Consider the following 15,704-nt stretch of genomic DNA (forward strand, 5'->3'; position numbering starts at 1 on the left):
ATCTAGTATGTGTGAAACTCTAGGTTCACTCCCCAACACTGCAAAAGTCAAAGAGAAAGCCCAGGCAGTGGTGGCACACGCCTTTAATCCCAGCACTCAGGGGCAGAGGCAGGTGGATCTCTGTGAGCTGGAGGCCAGCCTGGTCTACAGAGTGAGTTCCAGGACAGCCAAAGCTACACAGAGAAACCCTGTCTCGAAACAAAACAAAATAAAACAAAACAAAACAAAACAAAACAACAACAAAAACAACAAAAGCACCCAACACAACCCACCTCAAACTCTCTCGTTCTGTTTCCAACCATGCCTTGCAGCAAAGGCTAGGTACCGAGCCCAAGTCAGACTCCACTTCTGCAGCACAACCTTGGGCCACAACCTTGACCAGCCCCAGAACAAGGTCATGATCCTGCATGCATAGTGATGTCCTTCCCCATATGGCAAGGACGCACTGACAGGCTCATGTCACCCAACTCTTGGGCATGTTGTAAAACATGAGAAAATTCAAGAAAGCTGGTCCATCCACCCCTAGAGGCTGGTGCGTCTACTCCATTACCACATCTCCCTGTTTGTATCCATGCTAGTTGTTTGTAGTGTGAAGAACCTGTGCCCACCTCCCTGCCTCAGTGGTACCTGTCCTCAAACATCATGGGGTCCATTTCTTGTTCTTGGGAGCAGCCTAGTGGCCAATATCCTTGCACACGGTGCTGTGAATTCTGCCCTAAGAAAGGAACTGATAAGTGAACCTGCTGAATCAGAGACACAGCTTGCTCTATCCACTTATTCTTGGCTGCATCCCTTTCCAGTGCCGCCCTGGATCTCGTAGGATAGGAGAAGAAGGTGCTCTCAAGACCAGGGTCCTTACCTTGAGGAGACTGGATGTCTAGTGAGCTGGGAAGCCCAGAATCCTGCAGAGCCCTGAGCTCTGCCTAAAAGATGGTACATGAGAAAACATTTGCTATGGGGAGATCCAGGTCCCATTTCAGCTAGCTGGTCACACAATGGGGCTATCAGATAGGCCTGTGTCTTTGAGGCCAGACATGAACATTGCATCATTAAAGCTGGCCCCTTGGCCTGGTGCCATGTACATATGGCACCATTGTGGACTGCCAAAGAGTTCTGGTGTTTGGGTCTGAATCTGCAGTTTTATTCTTATTGTACAGTTTATTTCCCCTACTCCGCAGAGCCCCTCCACTGGCTTTAGAATGAATTCCAGATGTGTTGGCTAGGAGCACCTGTGGGATTGGGCCAGATCTAGTGCCGAGGAGGCAGGTGCAGCCCCCACCCTCTGTGAGTGCATCCCCACCCATGGGCTCAAGGGAGCCTGCAGCTGCAGTCCAAGGCAGTAGAGAATGGCTGCCACTGCCCAGGAGCTGATGGACTGAGAGTCCCTGGGAGATGCACACAGGGACAATTGGGTCTTAGTAAGAGAAGTTTGACATGGAGACGTCTGAAAGTGAGGTCTATGCTACAGGCACCCCTGCCTGAGGTTTGCCCACGAGGCCAGCAGTTACTTGTACTTCCTATCTCCTTGCCTTTCCCAGCATCCATCGCACCCTCTCAGGCCTACCCTAAGACTAGAGGGACAGTCGCCATGGGAGAGCAACAGGAGACCTTACCTTGTCACCCCACTGCCAGCAACTGTGAACCTGGGGCCTGGCTGCTCAAGAAGAGCCAGTGTTACAATGGTTCACTGTTACAAGAAAGGTCTGCCATGGTGTGGTTCAGTCCCCACCCAGAAACATTTGATGCATATCCCTGAGCACAGCCAGCTTTCCTCTCTTGTCCTGCTTCCTCAGAGGTCAAGGCCACATGGATTGGGAGGACCACTGAGGACAAGGCTTACCAGGTAGTTGATGAACACAGCTCCCAGGGCATGTGGTCTGGGGTAGGAATACAGGCACAGGCTGCTGCTGAGGTCATATAAGACTGTACCCTGCCTGGGAATCATGTCCCAGTGGCCCCACCTTCTCCCAAGGGCCCAAAAGAGGGTTAGGCCCAAAAGAGAACAAGGTTGTTCCCGTGGTGCCCATGCTGTGCTTTGGGCGATCTGGAAGGCTGTCCCTCGGTGTGGCCCAGGGCATACATCCAAGGTGGCTTAAGCCCTCCTATTCCTTGGCCAGCAATAGAGTGGCAGTTCAGCCTCTGGTGGCATTTCAAGCTGCAGAGGCTGGCTGGCCATAGCCCTGGCCCCAGTGGGAGGCAGATGGGAGCAGGGAGCAGGGAGCAGGGAGCTGGGCCACACATATGAAGGGGTAGTCTAGACCAACACTTCTGTACTGCACTGATTCTCAGAGCTGGGAGGCAGACTTTGGCTTCCAGTCTTGCACCAGCCTTCTTGGGCCTCAGTTTCTCTAGCTGTAGTCCAAAGTCCAGACAATGCTGAAAGTCCTTTCTGGAGCATCACATATATCTGTCCAAATAATGAATCCTCTTGGAATCCAGGGGAAATTTCATATTCTAAGTGATATCTTGTTCTGGCTTTAAACTATGTTGACGAACTGTCCATCAGCATGTAGAGGCTCTGGGGCCAGAACATGAAGCCAGGCCACGTATTTATAGATCAGTTGGCCTCTAGCCCACCAGCTGCAGGAGAGGAATGTGTCCATCTGCATAGTCAGCAAACCCCAGGTCGAGCAGAGACATGAGCAATGACGCTGGTGAGTGCCAAGTTCTGCAGACCCAGGCCCGAGGACCAAAGCCCAGCACCCTGCTGTGGTTGCCAAACTCCACTCACGACAGGACTTGGTCAGAGATGCCCAGCCACACGTCACTGACTTTTGCAATAGTGCTTCTCTGAGATGTTTGTGCCTGGGCCAGGCATCCACAGTCTTTGGATTCCTAGAGAAAGAAGGGGGCTGGGGAAAGTGAGTATCCACTCAGCAGCCAACAGACCAGCTGTCTTTGCTCCTCAAATATTTGCCTCAAGGCTAGCGAGATTCCCCAGTGGGGAAGAGCTTTCCCGGCGAGTCTCCCAGAGCTCAGCTCAGCCAGTACTGGGTCAGACACGGTGTTCTCAGCACCTTGGCTGAGGACATCACCCCCTCTACATGCACACACAGCTGATGAGACCAGGTCCCTCTTAGCAAAGCAGCAAGCCCCAGGCTGGGTGTCTTCATGAAGCATAACAATAAAGCAATTTCCTTCTCAAAATTAATTTCAAATCAGAAGGAAATTGGATTTCTTTCCTGGCGGTGAAGAAATCCTAGGCTGTAACTGCTGTGACTCCATTTGCTCAGGATAGAACAGGCCCACACCGCATGCATTTGATAAACTACAGAGTACCGGTGAGGACACATTCACACAGAGTACAGCTGCCTAGAAACATGTGCTATGAAGCCAGCACAGATCTGCTGAGCCCTCAGACAGCCGTAGTATGTTATGCTCTAGTTCCGTGACACAGCCAAGAAAGATACGGCATCCGCAGTCTGGGCATGTGTTCCCTGCCACTATTCAAGCTGTCAGTGGAGGCAAAAATGCTTGCCAGGAAAATGTAGGAACAAGGCCTGGCTGGAATGAGGTTAGGTCGCCCTGTATGACCCCAGTGTGTACTGAGGTTCCAGAACTAGTTGGGAGTGGTATACGTCCTTTCTCTCCTGGTTTCTGTGACCTGCTGCTCTTGTCTGTGGCTGCAGACATTTTTATTGGCTGCTTGAATTCTGGGATCTTAGGTTACAGCTGCTAGGATAGGGATTTCCTCAGTGGAGGGCCTGGAAGAAGGTTGTTGACAAATCTAGTCTGCCTAAGGCCAGAGAGATGGACCCCAGGGCCAGCAACTCTAGGAGAGACTTCAAGCAATATAGGTTAGGTACAGTACGCTTACCTAGTCTTAGAAGACCAGATTCTATTATTGTGCCCATCACCACCACTATGCAATCACTATCACCATTACCACCATTACCACACCACCAAAATCACCATCACATCACCAGTACATAATCACTGCCACCAAAACCACTATCACTTCTGCCATTCTTCTCATCACCATGATCAACACTCTCTCCATCATCCCACCATGACCACACTATAACTGCCACCCTTACCACCACCTTTGAGACTGCCATCATCACTACCATCATTACCATAGCCACCATCAGCATTATCAACACCATCATTACCATAGCCACCATCAGCATTATCAACACCATCATTACCATAGCCACCATCAGCATTATCAACACCATCATTACCATAGCCACCATCAGCATTATCAACACCATCATTACCATAGCCACCATCAGCATTATCAACACCATCATTACCATAGCCACCATCAGCATTATCAACACCATCATTACCATAGCCACCATCAGCATTATCAACACCATCATTACCATAGCCACCATTACCACCATTACCATTATTGCCACCATTACCTTCCTTAGTTCTATTACAACTACCACCATTATCACCACCATTACCATAGCCACCATCACCATCACTGTCATCAGCACCATCACCACCAATACCACCATCTTCATTATTACCACCCTTACTACCAGCACTATTATGATCGTGTTGATTATTACGGTGACCATCATCATCTTTCTCACCAGCAGCAGCACCATCACCATCGTCACTCTTACTACCAATGCCATTTCCATACCTACCACCATCATCACCATCACCTTTATTGCTTCTATCACTATTACCATTACCACCGTCTTTATCATGACCACTGCCATCACCATCACTACCGTCATTACCGTCACCACCATCGCCACCATCATCTTCATCATTCCAGCACCATCAGCACCACTATGATCACTTTCATCATCACCATCATCTTTATCATCACCGTTACTACTTTTACCATCATCACCATCGCTTTCATCCTTATCATCGCCATGACCACCGTCTCTACCACAAACATCACAGTCAGTCATTATTACCACCAACACCATTACCACTATCATCACCATGGCCACCGTAACTTTCACCATTACTACTGCCACCTTCTCCGCCACCGTTGCCATCACTATCGCCAACCTTCACTGCGTTAGTACCATCATCAATTTCACCTGCATCAGCACCAGCATCAGCACCATAGGCACACTGGTGCCATCATCACGGGAGTCACTGCTGTCTTCGACTCCCACCCTTCTGGCCTCCAAGGGTGATGGTTTTAGAATCAGAGTATCTTGCCAGTCTCCTGAGGGTTTGAATGGAATTTCTTCCAGTCCCATCACCGACTTCCTACCCCTCCCATGGGTCTGGGCCCAAGCTACCCATTCTCTGACCTCTGTGCACCCTTCCTTCCATTCTCTGGGTGGGGAGTTGTCCTCATTTATTTAAGGATGACTGAGTTTAGAGGGTACACCTAGTGTGCTGGAAACATTGTGAGACTTCCATGGATAGTGTGATCACAGTTAGGTAGGACCTGTCTTCTCAAGCCCCTACTCTTTAGGTGGCACATGTCCAAGGCATCCCCCAAGGAATGGCTTGGTCTCCCCTGTCCTGGTACCAGCATGGCCTTGAAGCTGCAGCTAAGGCCAGTCTGGGTGCCTTCCTGGATCTTTAACTCCTCCATGCACAGCTGGTGAGAAGCTCAGCAATGTGCCAGATGTGGGAAATGATTCCCCAGACCTTTGACTGAAATCCTAGATCCTTCTGTCATATCTACAGTCAAGAGTGGAGGTGTCTTTCAGAGTTGGGCTTGGATTTTGGATCTGGGAGTATCAGGATGAACCCTGCTCTGCCACCAAAGTCTTGGAGGCCTCTTTGAGGCTGCTCCAGCTTGCAGGACCAGTATTATTAATGAGATGTCTGCTCGATCATTAGTCACCTGAAATCAGCCATGCTGCCAACATTTACACCAGGGGAATTGGTAGAGGTGTAAATGGGACAGTTCTGCCTTCCAACATCTCACAGTCACATGCCTCCATAGATGTCACCAAGCCTTGAACAAGTGACTGGACCTCCCTGGGCTCCTTACTTGCCTGCATTTCAGGGTGATTGTCTTGTGACATGCATCTATGAGTCCTGGGGAGGCAAAGGCTGTTACTCTGCAGTTTCACTGAAGCAGAAGTTGAGACTCAGAAGTAAGGTCTGTTGCTGGGGGAGAAACATTCAGTCTCTGATTCAAAGCTCTGTTTGTGTCATCCTATGATCTTGGCTCTTGTGGCATCTGCCATGGTTGGGTGGCTGATTCCTCATCTGTCCTGTGTCAGTTGACTGCCAGGAAGGCTGGACAGTATACTCTGAACTGCCAAAGGTTAGGATTGTGTCTTAGACCCAATGGGGTGCTTGAAGGTGGGTGATTGTGGAATAGGGGCTCAGAGCCTTGTCCTGCCCTGGTTTTGACACTTGTGTCTGGGTTAGTGATCTTCTCTAGAATGGAGCAGCTATGGCCAAACCTCCATGTGAAGAGCCCTGGGCTGGTGGCCTGGAAGCTTTGCTAGGAAATTCTGGGTTCTCATCTTGCTCTTCCTGGGCTGAGCCTGAGTCTGATGCCCACTATAGTGGGGGCTGCTGGCTCTCCAGCAGGGACATGGTGCTGGGTGGTAGGATAAGGTGAGGTCTCTTGCACCTGCTGTAATGAGCAAAGGTTACCACTTGGATGTCCTGAATAACACAGGTAATGGTGGAAGAACTCACCTCTTATCCTTAGGGACCAATGGAACCTTGCAGAATGCCTTCAGGGCCAGGAAGAGTCAAGTATCCAGGACTTTCCAGGAGAAGAAGGTCCTGGGCTATTTGGAATAACGATGACAGCGACTTATGCGTGCAGGTTTCCAAGGCTTCAGCCCTCCTCCGGGCCTCTTTAGAGACAGTTCTCAACCTGTTGCATTCTGCCATCCAAGGCCCTGAGCCCAGAAGGCTACTGTGGCTCTGCTTGCCATATGATCAACTCTGGTCCTTGACAAGCCACAGATCCTGAGTCCTTGTCATAGCTGGGGCCAGGCAGAAGATTGTTGTCTCCCTGTGGGGCCCCTGAGTTAAAAAGGTGCCCCTTTATTTGTAGCACTTAATCTATACACTGATAACAGGTGTGTAACTCCAGGGTACTATCCCCTCCACAGGGACAGGGACTTCTCTATAGTCTCACCCTCGTGGGTCTACTTCAAAGTGTCCAGAGCTGGCCTCAGACAGGACGTTTTACCCCAACACTCCCAGGGTGGTCTGCCCGGCCAAGGGTCTGAGGTGCATGAAAAGTTAAAGAGTCTGGACTCTACAGTTCTGGGCATAGCATTGCATCCTCCCAAATAACCCACATCCTAAACCTGTGGTCCACTAGAAGTGTCTTCAGTCACTTAGGGGTGGGCTTCTGCATGACAGTTACACTAGAGGTGTCCCTTGGGGTCTGGTTGTAGATTCTGTGCTGACACACAAAATTTACATATTAATGAGGCTTCATGCAATGATGGGGTACTGTGTGGTAGTGAGGTACTGTGTGACAGATGGGTACTATGTAGTGGTGGAAGTTCCATGTGGTGGTGGGGTATATCATTGTGCGGCATGCTGTGTGGTGGTGGAGCACCACCATGTGCTGGGATGTAAGAGTGTGGTGATGGGGTACCATTGATGGTGGGGTACTGTGTGGTGGGGTACTGTGTGCCAGAGAGATATCATGTGGTGGTTTTATATTGTATGGTGGTGAAGTTCCATGTGGTGGTGGGGTACCATGTAGTGGTGTACCATGTAGTGGTATAGTACCATGTAGTGGTGTACCGTGTAGTGGTGTACTGTGTAGTGGTGTACCGTGTAGTGGTGTACCGTGTAGTGGCAGGGTGCCATGTGGTAGTGGGTTACCATGTGGTGGTGTAGCACCATGCAGTGGGGTACCATATAGTGGCAGGGTACCACGTGATGGGGAGGGACAGTTGCTATTTTGAATCACGGACACTGTTTGCATCTGGCTATACATCTGTTTCCTCAAGCATCTATTATTTCTTTGTGTTTAGTGTATATATTTGTGTATGTGCATGCAGGTATGAGTATGTGAGTATGTACATGCATGTGGAGTTCAGAGAAGAACACGAGGTATCTTCTTCAATTGATCTCTATCTATTTTTGAGACAGGGTCTCTTATTGAACCTCGAGCTCACAGCTGGGCTAGACTGGCTGCCAGAGAGCCCCAGGCATCCTCGAATCTCAACTTCCCTAGCACTGAGATTGCAGATATGCACCACCAAGCCTGACTTTACATGGAGGATCGAACTCATGTTCTTATGCCTGCATCACAAACACTTTACCAACTGAGTCATCTCCCCACTTATTCATTTATTTTAACATCCATCTATCTATCTCTCTATCTACCTGTCTGTCTATCTATCTATCTATCTATCTATCTATCTATCTATCTATCTATCTATCTATCATCCATCTATATCTATTGATTGATCCTCTCTCTCTCTCTCTCTCTCTCTCTCTCTCTCTCTCTCTCTCTCTCTCTCTCTCTCTGCATTTATAAGCATGTATACTTTATGCCATAGAGGGAGGTCAGATGACTACTTATGGAAGTCAGGTTTTTCCTTCTTGTATATGGATTCTGGTGACTGAACTCAGGTCATCAGGCTGAGTGGCGAGCACCTTTACTGGATAATCCATCTCACATGCCATGAAATCAACTTGTTCAGATGCCACATACGAGTGAGATCATGCAGCACTTACCTGTCAGGAGAAATGACGAGGACTAACTTTTTTGTTTGTTTTTCTGAGACAGGATTTCTCTCTGTGGCCCTTGTGCTGTCCTGGACTGTCTGTAGACCAGGCTGACCTCAAACTCAGAGATCCACCTGTCTCTGCCTCCTGAGTGCTGGGATTAAAGGTGTGCGCCACCACTGCTCAGTTTAAGGACTAACCTCTTTAATGGCTGGATATTATTCCATTGGGTACATGAATCACATTTATGTTGAATGACAATCTTGCAATGAACATGGTAGTGTAGACTTATCATCAATATACAGCTTTCATTTCCTTCCAAGATACACTCCAGAGCTCCCGGGACCCACAGCAGCTCTGCTTCTCTCTCTTCCCGCCAGGATCTGCTTTTTAACTCACCACTGGGCACAGCATGGAGCACCCACTGGCCCCACTCCCTGGGTCTGCTCTCCTGCCTTCATCTGTCCTCTCTGTCTCAAGCAATTGAGACACAAAATGCACCTCACCCGGATCCTCAGGCCTCAGTTTTCTCTCCCTGGAAGGGACCTGTTAATTTTTACCATCTTAATTTTTGGGAGGGACATAGGATCCATCTATATAGACAAGGCTGTCCTTGAATCCTAATACCACCTCAGCCTTCTGAGTACTGGATTTACGCCCAGCTTCAACCATTTTAACCCTTCTGTCCAGAAGTGGGGGCTATTCACTCTGTTATGAGACAGACCTCCAGAACGTTTTATTTTGTTCAGCTAATACTCAAATCCAGAGCATTTCTCATCCCTGGGCCTGGAAAAGATGTTCTGTGGAACCCTGCAGCATAGACCCTTCTGTGACTGGCTTGTGTCACCTGGCACTGACTTGGGGTTCACCCTCATCTCAGCAGTTGTCAGGGTATCCTTCCTGGCGTACAGGTGACGGCTGTCCTGTGTGAATGAACTCCTTCCCGGCGTACAGGTGACGGCTGTCCTGTGTGAATGAACTCCTTCCTGGTGTACAGGTGACGGCTGTCCTGTGTGAATGAACTCCTTCCTGGCGTACAGGTGACGGCTGTCCTGTGTGAATGAACTCCTTCCTGGCGTACAGGTGACTGCTGTCCTGTGTGAATGAACTCCTTCCCGGCGTACAGGTGACTGCTGTCCTGTGTGAATGAACTCCTTCCCGGCGTACAGGTGACTGCTGTCCTGTGTGAATGAACTCCTTCCTGGTGTACAGGTGACGGCTGTCCTGTGTGAATGAACTCCTTCCTGGTGTACAGGTGACGGCTGTCCTGTGTGAATGAACTCCTTCCTGGCGTACAGGTGACTGCTGTCCTGTGTGAATGAACTCCTTCCTGGTGTACAGGTGACTGCTGTCCTGTGTGAATGAACTCCTTCCCGGCGTACAGGTGACTGCTGTCCTGTGTGAATGAACTCCTTCCCGGCGTACAGGTGACGGCTGTCCTGTGTGAATGAACTCCTTCCCGGCGTACAGGTGACGGCTGTCCTGTGTGAATGAACTCCTTCCTGGTGTACAGGTGACGGCTGTCCTGTGTGAATGAACTCCTTCCTGGTGTACAGGTGACGGCTGTCCTGTGTGAATGAACTCCTTCCTGGTGTACAGGTGACGGCTGTCCTGTGTGAATGAACTCCTTCCTGGTGTACAGGTGACTGCTGTCCTGTGTGAATAAATTCTTAGGCTGCTTCTGCCTCCAGCTGTGGTGCCACACGTGTGACAATTCCTCTTTGAGCTCTGCCTCCCCTGTTGGGGGTCGGGTATTTACGCACAAGCTGAGCCACATCACCTAGGTCTACTTCAAAATTTCAAGAGGATGTCATACCTTTCCATGGTGACAGCACCATTTTATCTCCACATCAGCATGTACAAAGCCTCTGGTTTCTCTACACCTTCAGCAGCATCTGTTATTTTTTGTTTTGCATTTTGTAAAATACATTTATTTATTCATGTGTGAGGACACTTGTGCCATGGCATGCCTGTGGATGTCAGAGGACAGTTTGTAGGGGTCAGTTCTGTTCTTCCCCATGTTGGTCCAAGGGGTAGAACTTGGGTCCTCAGGCTTGGCAGCAAACACTTTTACCCACTGAGTCACCTTTTTGCTTTTTCAGGACAGTGTTTCTCTGAGTAGCCCAGGCTGTACTAGAGTTCACCCTGTAGACCAGGCTGGCCTTGAACTCAGAGATCCATCTTCCTCTACCTCCCAAGTGCTGAGATTAAAGGCGTGTGCCACCACAGCCCTGCTAAACGATTTTTTTCATTGAGAATGGGCCTGTGTGTCTATGCGTGAAGCTCACCTGGTCACCTACGTGGGAATTTGCTTTCAGACATTGCTGAGTTTCACTGATGTGATTCTCTCTGTGTCATTGTGACAGCGTCACACTGTTTTCATTGCTGTGGCCCAGCTGCCATCTGCTTTGAAATGAGAAAGAGTGGATTTCCCGATGTTGTCAGTTTTCAAAACTGACTTGGCTCTTAGGGTTGAGAGTCTGTATGAATTTTAAGAGGTTATTTTTTCTATCTCTGCAACTTAATAAATCTCAGTGGGACTCTGCCAGGGCTGCGTGGCCCTGTGACTGCCTTGGGTACTTCAAGCATGTTAGGAATATGTCTCCCAACCCCTAAACATGGGAGTCTTTGAATTCAGTCATCATCTTAAAGTCCTTTCGCCTCTTGGTTAAGGTTATTCCTAAACATTTGAAAGCTGGCATGAATGAAATTGCTTTAGTTTCCTTCTTTATTTTGTTTTTGAACTTTTAAGACACTCTCATGCAGCCTAGCTGGCCTTAAACTCCTATGAACTGCTCAATCCTTCTGCCTCCATCTCCCAGTCCTGGGGATGGCAGGTGTAAGCTGCCATGCCTGGCTTAGTTTCCCTTTCTGGGTTGTTCATTGCTAGGGTATAGAGACAGATAATTTTGTGTGTTGGCTTTGTGACTTGATACTGCAGCATTTGTTTATTGTGGAATCTTTAGAGTGAGAAAAGAGTCTTAACAAAACCTGGTTCAAGGCCCTTCCTGCCAACCTTGTACAATCCTAGCACTGTCCATTGCCAACAGCATCTTTCTAGGAGCTCTGCCTCCTCTTAAGCCTTTTTATTTCATACTTTTTGTGGTGCTGGGAATCAAACCCAGGGCCTTCCACATGCTAGGCAAGTGCCCTATCACTGAGCTGTATCCTCAGGCCTCTTAAGCCTTTTAAACCTACCTGAGCCAATATGTTGTTGTTTTCCTGAGCCTGGGTTTTCTCACTTAACACAGTATTTTCCAATCCTGCCCATTTTCCCGCACAATTCATAATTCACTTTTTATGGATAAATAAAATCCCGTGAGTGTATGCACTATCCATTGATCTGGTGATGGGCATCTAGGCTGGCTCCATTTGCTTGCAAGTGTGATTCTAGCAGCAATGACAACGGCTGTACAAGTGCCTGAGCCAACATTTGATGGCAGGTGAATATATGTTGGGCATGGAACTTTCGGTAACCCTGCTGCTCATGAACTCTATCCGAAGTACATTCCTTAGACAGAGCACATAACCTGACACCTGGCTGGGAGGTGCCTGGCCCATAGGAATGGGGATAATGAGCTTCTGATATCTTTGTTCTCAGTCTTGTCCCATCCTTGTGTGTCAATACCAGGAAGAAATGAGGGCCGCCTTCAGCTCTGCTACTTCAAGGGAAAAAAAGTAAGGCGCCCAGGTAACCAGGATCTACAAGCCTGGAAGGCATGTGGACTTCTCCAAATTTTTACCTTGCCAGGGGGGAGAAGAACCTACTGTCTTCTCTCAGGAGTTCTTGGCACCTGCCATGGGACACACTGGTTTGCAGTAGAGACCCAAAAGTGGTCACCTTCTGTCCCACTGAGGTCAGGAGCCCTCAGGCACCCATGGACATCGCCGCACCTGTGTGCTTGGCTGGGTGAGGAGTGTCTGAACAGGGATGCAGGGTTGGGTGCACTTTAAAAATGACTTTCCCTGCTTCAAAATGAGGCTGGCTTTGAGCCCCAAGCTCCTTCGGGGGCTGTCTAAAATTAGCACCCTGGTGACAAGGCAGTCTTTGTCAGGGGCCTACAGCTTGCACTGGGAAGCAGGGAATGTCAACAGCACAGTTTCTGCATCAGTTTGAGTTTTTCCACGAGGTCAGGCAAATGGTGCCGCTTCAAAGCATTCAGAATCCAGCTTCTCAGTGGTTGTCTGATTAGACCGTCAGGGTCATAAGGTGCTGACTTTGTGGTCAGACAGCAGCTCCCTCCCTCCCCTACCCAGCAGGGGGGTGGCAGCACAGGCCTGGACACCGGCCTCCTCTTTATTTGTGAGGTGTTTTGAGTCCCCCCATATTCCATTGATGAGCTGAGCAGTGATCCTGGGATGGAGTGTACCCTTGGGGACATTCACTTACACACCCTAGAATTTGCCTGAAGGCCGGGGAAGTGGACATCAGTTGTTGGGTGTGTTGGGTATGGTACAGGTACATAAGCCAAATGTATGGAAAGATTGTATCTTCTGGGAAAGGTAGCCTTCATGTTGACTGTGTGAGTGTGGACCCCAGGCCCAGACCCAGCTCTAGCTCTCTGCACTGGGCCTCAGTGCCCTTCCTGCATGGTTGTGATTAGGTAGGATGTGTGTGAAGTTCTCAGCCTGGAGACAGCCGATAAATGGTGCCACCATGCCTGTGTTTGTGAGCCACAGTTTCGGGACCCCCTGGTGCTCATTTGTGTGGCTTCTAGAATGATGAATTTAGCAAGTATCCACCCTGAATTGATGCAATCAGGGCATGAACTATGCCTATGACTTTTCACCTGCTTCCCATGAATGGATGAGGCTTCAGGCTTTTTAAAAAGAGAGCCCAGGCTCGGGATGGCAGAACCTGTGGCTGTGGCTGTATTTGGGCATAAGATCCAGGCAGAAGGGACCAACTGAGGGTGTGTTTATTTAGTCACCATCTTGTCACTGTGACAGAACCCCAGACAAATGCACCTTAACAAAGGAAAGGCCACCGGGTGGTGGTGGCACACATCTTTAATCCCAGCACTCAGGAGGCAGGTCTAGGTGGATCTCTGTGAGTTCTAGGTCAGCCTGGTCTACAAAATGAGTTCCAGGATAGCTAGGGCTGTTAGACAGAGAAACAATCTTGAAAAACAAAACAAAACAAAACAAAAACAAAAACAAAAACAAAAACAAAAGAAGAAGGAAGGGTTTATTTGGCTCACAGTTTGAAGGTCCAGTTCATCATGATGGGGAAGGTATGATGGCAGGAGCTTGGGGCAGCTGTCATACTGCATCAGTGATCAGAGAGCAGAGAGAGAGATGGATGTAGGCACTAGCTCACTTCCTCCTTTTTATTCCACCTGGGAGCTCAGCCTATGGAATGTTCTTCCTCCCTCCATTAACTCACTCTAGAACCTCCTTCAAACATGCCCAGAGCTTTGTCTCCTAGTGACTCTAGATCCCATCATGTCGATGGTCAGTGTCAACGGTCCCAGGTGTCCGAAGCTTGATGGCAGAGTCCTGGTAAGTGGTAGGAACCACAGAGATTGGCAGCTGGAAGAAAGCAGCAGATGCCAAGTGCAGATACATTCGAAGCATTGCTTGAGCCCTTGCTTTGGAAGAAACCAGGAAGGTGTTTCCTGAGCCTCTCTGCAAGGAGGCTGTGAACCCCAGAATAGACATGGAGGTCATTTCCATTGGTTTAAGCCGCCTAGTTTCTGGTTACTTGCTTGACTATAGAGAAGTAGATGGTCACTGCTTCTCCTGCTCTCTAAGTTGAATCTTCTCTTTCACCTCAAGATTCCAGATCAACTTGTGTGAACTTTCCACGGAAAACCCCATTTCTCATTGACAATCTGGCCAGGCCCAGGCCTGCTGGTTAATCTGTGCCTGGACCGACCTCATCATGCTGAGGCAGCTGTGTCTGATTCATACCCATATCTCCCCAGGTCCGGGCCATCCGGCTATCCTTTGTGGGGGAGATGGGCTGGGAGCTGCATGTTCCCCGTGCATCCTGCTTACCAGTGTACCAGGCTGTGATGGAGGCAGGTGCCAAGCATGGCCTTGTCAATGCGGGCTACCGCGCCATTGATTCCCTGAGCATCGAGAAAGGTGAGCCCTGGGAGGCCACCCAAGCCACCAGGAAGAAGCTGGAGATGCTCCTGTCACTGGTGTCCAGATTCTCACATCATAAATCTCTCTATCTCCAAGCCTTGGAAATTTTCTTAAACCCTTTTCACTGCCTATGCATGGGGTCTCCTATGCAGGGCCTCAGAAGTGATGCTAGGGTCCCCAATACCTGCACACACCTGCCTCAGAGAGGTGAGGTGAGGCCCTGTCTAGACTCCTGAGGGAGTAGGCCTCAGTGGGGAGGGGTTGGATTCAGCACAGTTGGCTCCTTGAGAGACTTTCTTTTTGAGCTTTTTGAGAATTTGGTGCTGGAGGTTGAACCCAGGGCCTCATATATGCCTATGTGGGGGTTCTACTAGCAACACCCAGATATCTTCAGGGAGGTGAAGACTCGGAGCAGGATGGGCTGCTAACAAGTGGCCACCTCACTCCTTTAAAAGGTGATAAAAGTTCAGAGTGGGATCTGCCCTTCCCCTAGGGTGGCTCACCCTACTTCCCAGGTCCCCCAAACACCCCCACCCTGATGGTACAAGGGACCAGAAAGCTCACTGAACTAGTCTGCTCCAGAAGCTCATATAGGGAACCTTCTGGAGTCCAGGATCTGCTCCATTGTCCTGGGCTGCTCAGGTTGCTAAGCAACAGTGAAGGTGGAGATTTGGGCACTGGGTAGAGTGGGTTTGGGCAGCACCCACATGTATCTTCTAAAGACTTGTTGCCCACCTCAGCTGGACACTCACCTGTGTCCTCCTTGTCCCATAGGCTATCGACACTGGCATGCAGACCTGAGGCCTGATGACAGCCCCCTGGAGGCAGGATTGGCCTTCACCTGTAAGCTCAAGTCCTCAGTGCCCTTCCTGGGCCGTGAGGCTTTGGAGAAGCAGCGTGCCACAGGCCTCTACCGACGTCTGGTCTGCCTCACTGTGAAAGAGTGAGTATTCTGGCTCATCGGGTGACTGTCCACATGGAAGAGGTGGTACTTACCATTTACAGTGGGAGCC

The 15,704-nt window shown here is 49.5% G+C and overlaps 1 protein-coding gene across 2 annotated transcripts in view; it reads left to right on the forward strand.

Moving 5' to 3' along the window:
- Positions 1-15,704, forward strand: part of Sardh (sarcosine dehydrogenase) — a 61,924-nt gene that overhangs the window by 38,475 nt on the left and 7,745 nt on the right. For both annotated transcript variants that reach the window (XM_036186330.1, XM_036186332.1), the window contains 2 exons: positions 14,526-14,688; positions 15,466-15,634. In XM_036186330.1, coding sequence (XP_036042223.1) covers positions 14,526-14,688; positions 15,466-15,634 — 332 coding nt within the window. The remainder of the gene's footprint in view (positions 1-14,525; positions 14,689-15,465; positions 15,635-15,704) is intronic.

This window comes from Onychomys torridus, chromosome 4 (genome assembly GCF_903995425.1).
Source record: "Onychomys torridus chromosome 4, mOncTor1.1, whole genome shotgun sequence".
Lineage (NCBI taxonomy): Eukaryota > Metazoa > Chordata > Mammalia > Rodentia > Cricetidae > Onychomys > Onychomys torridus.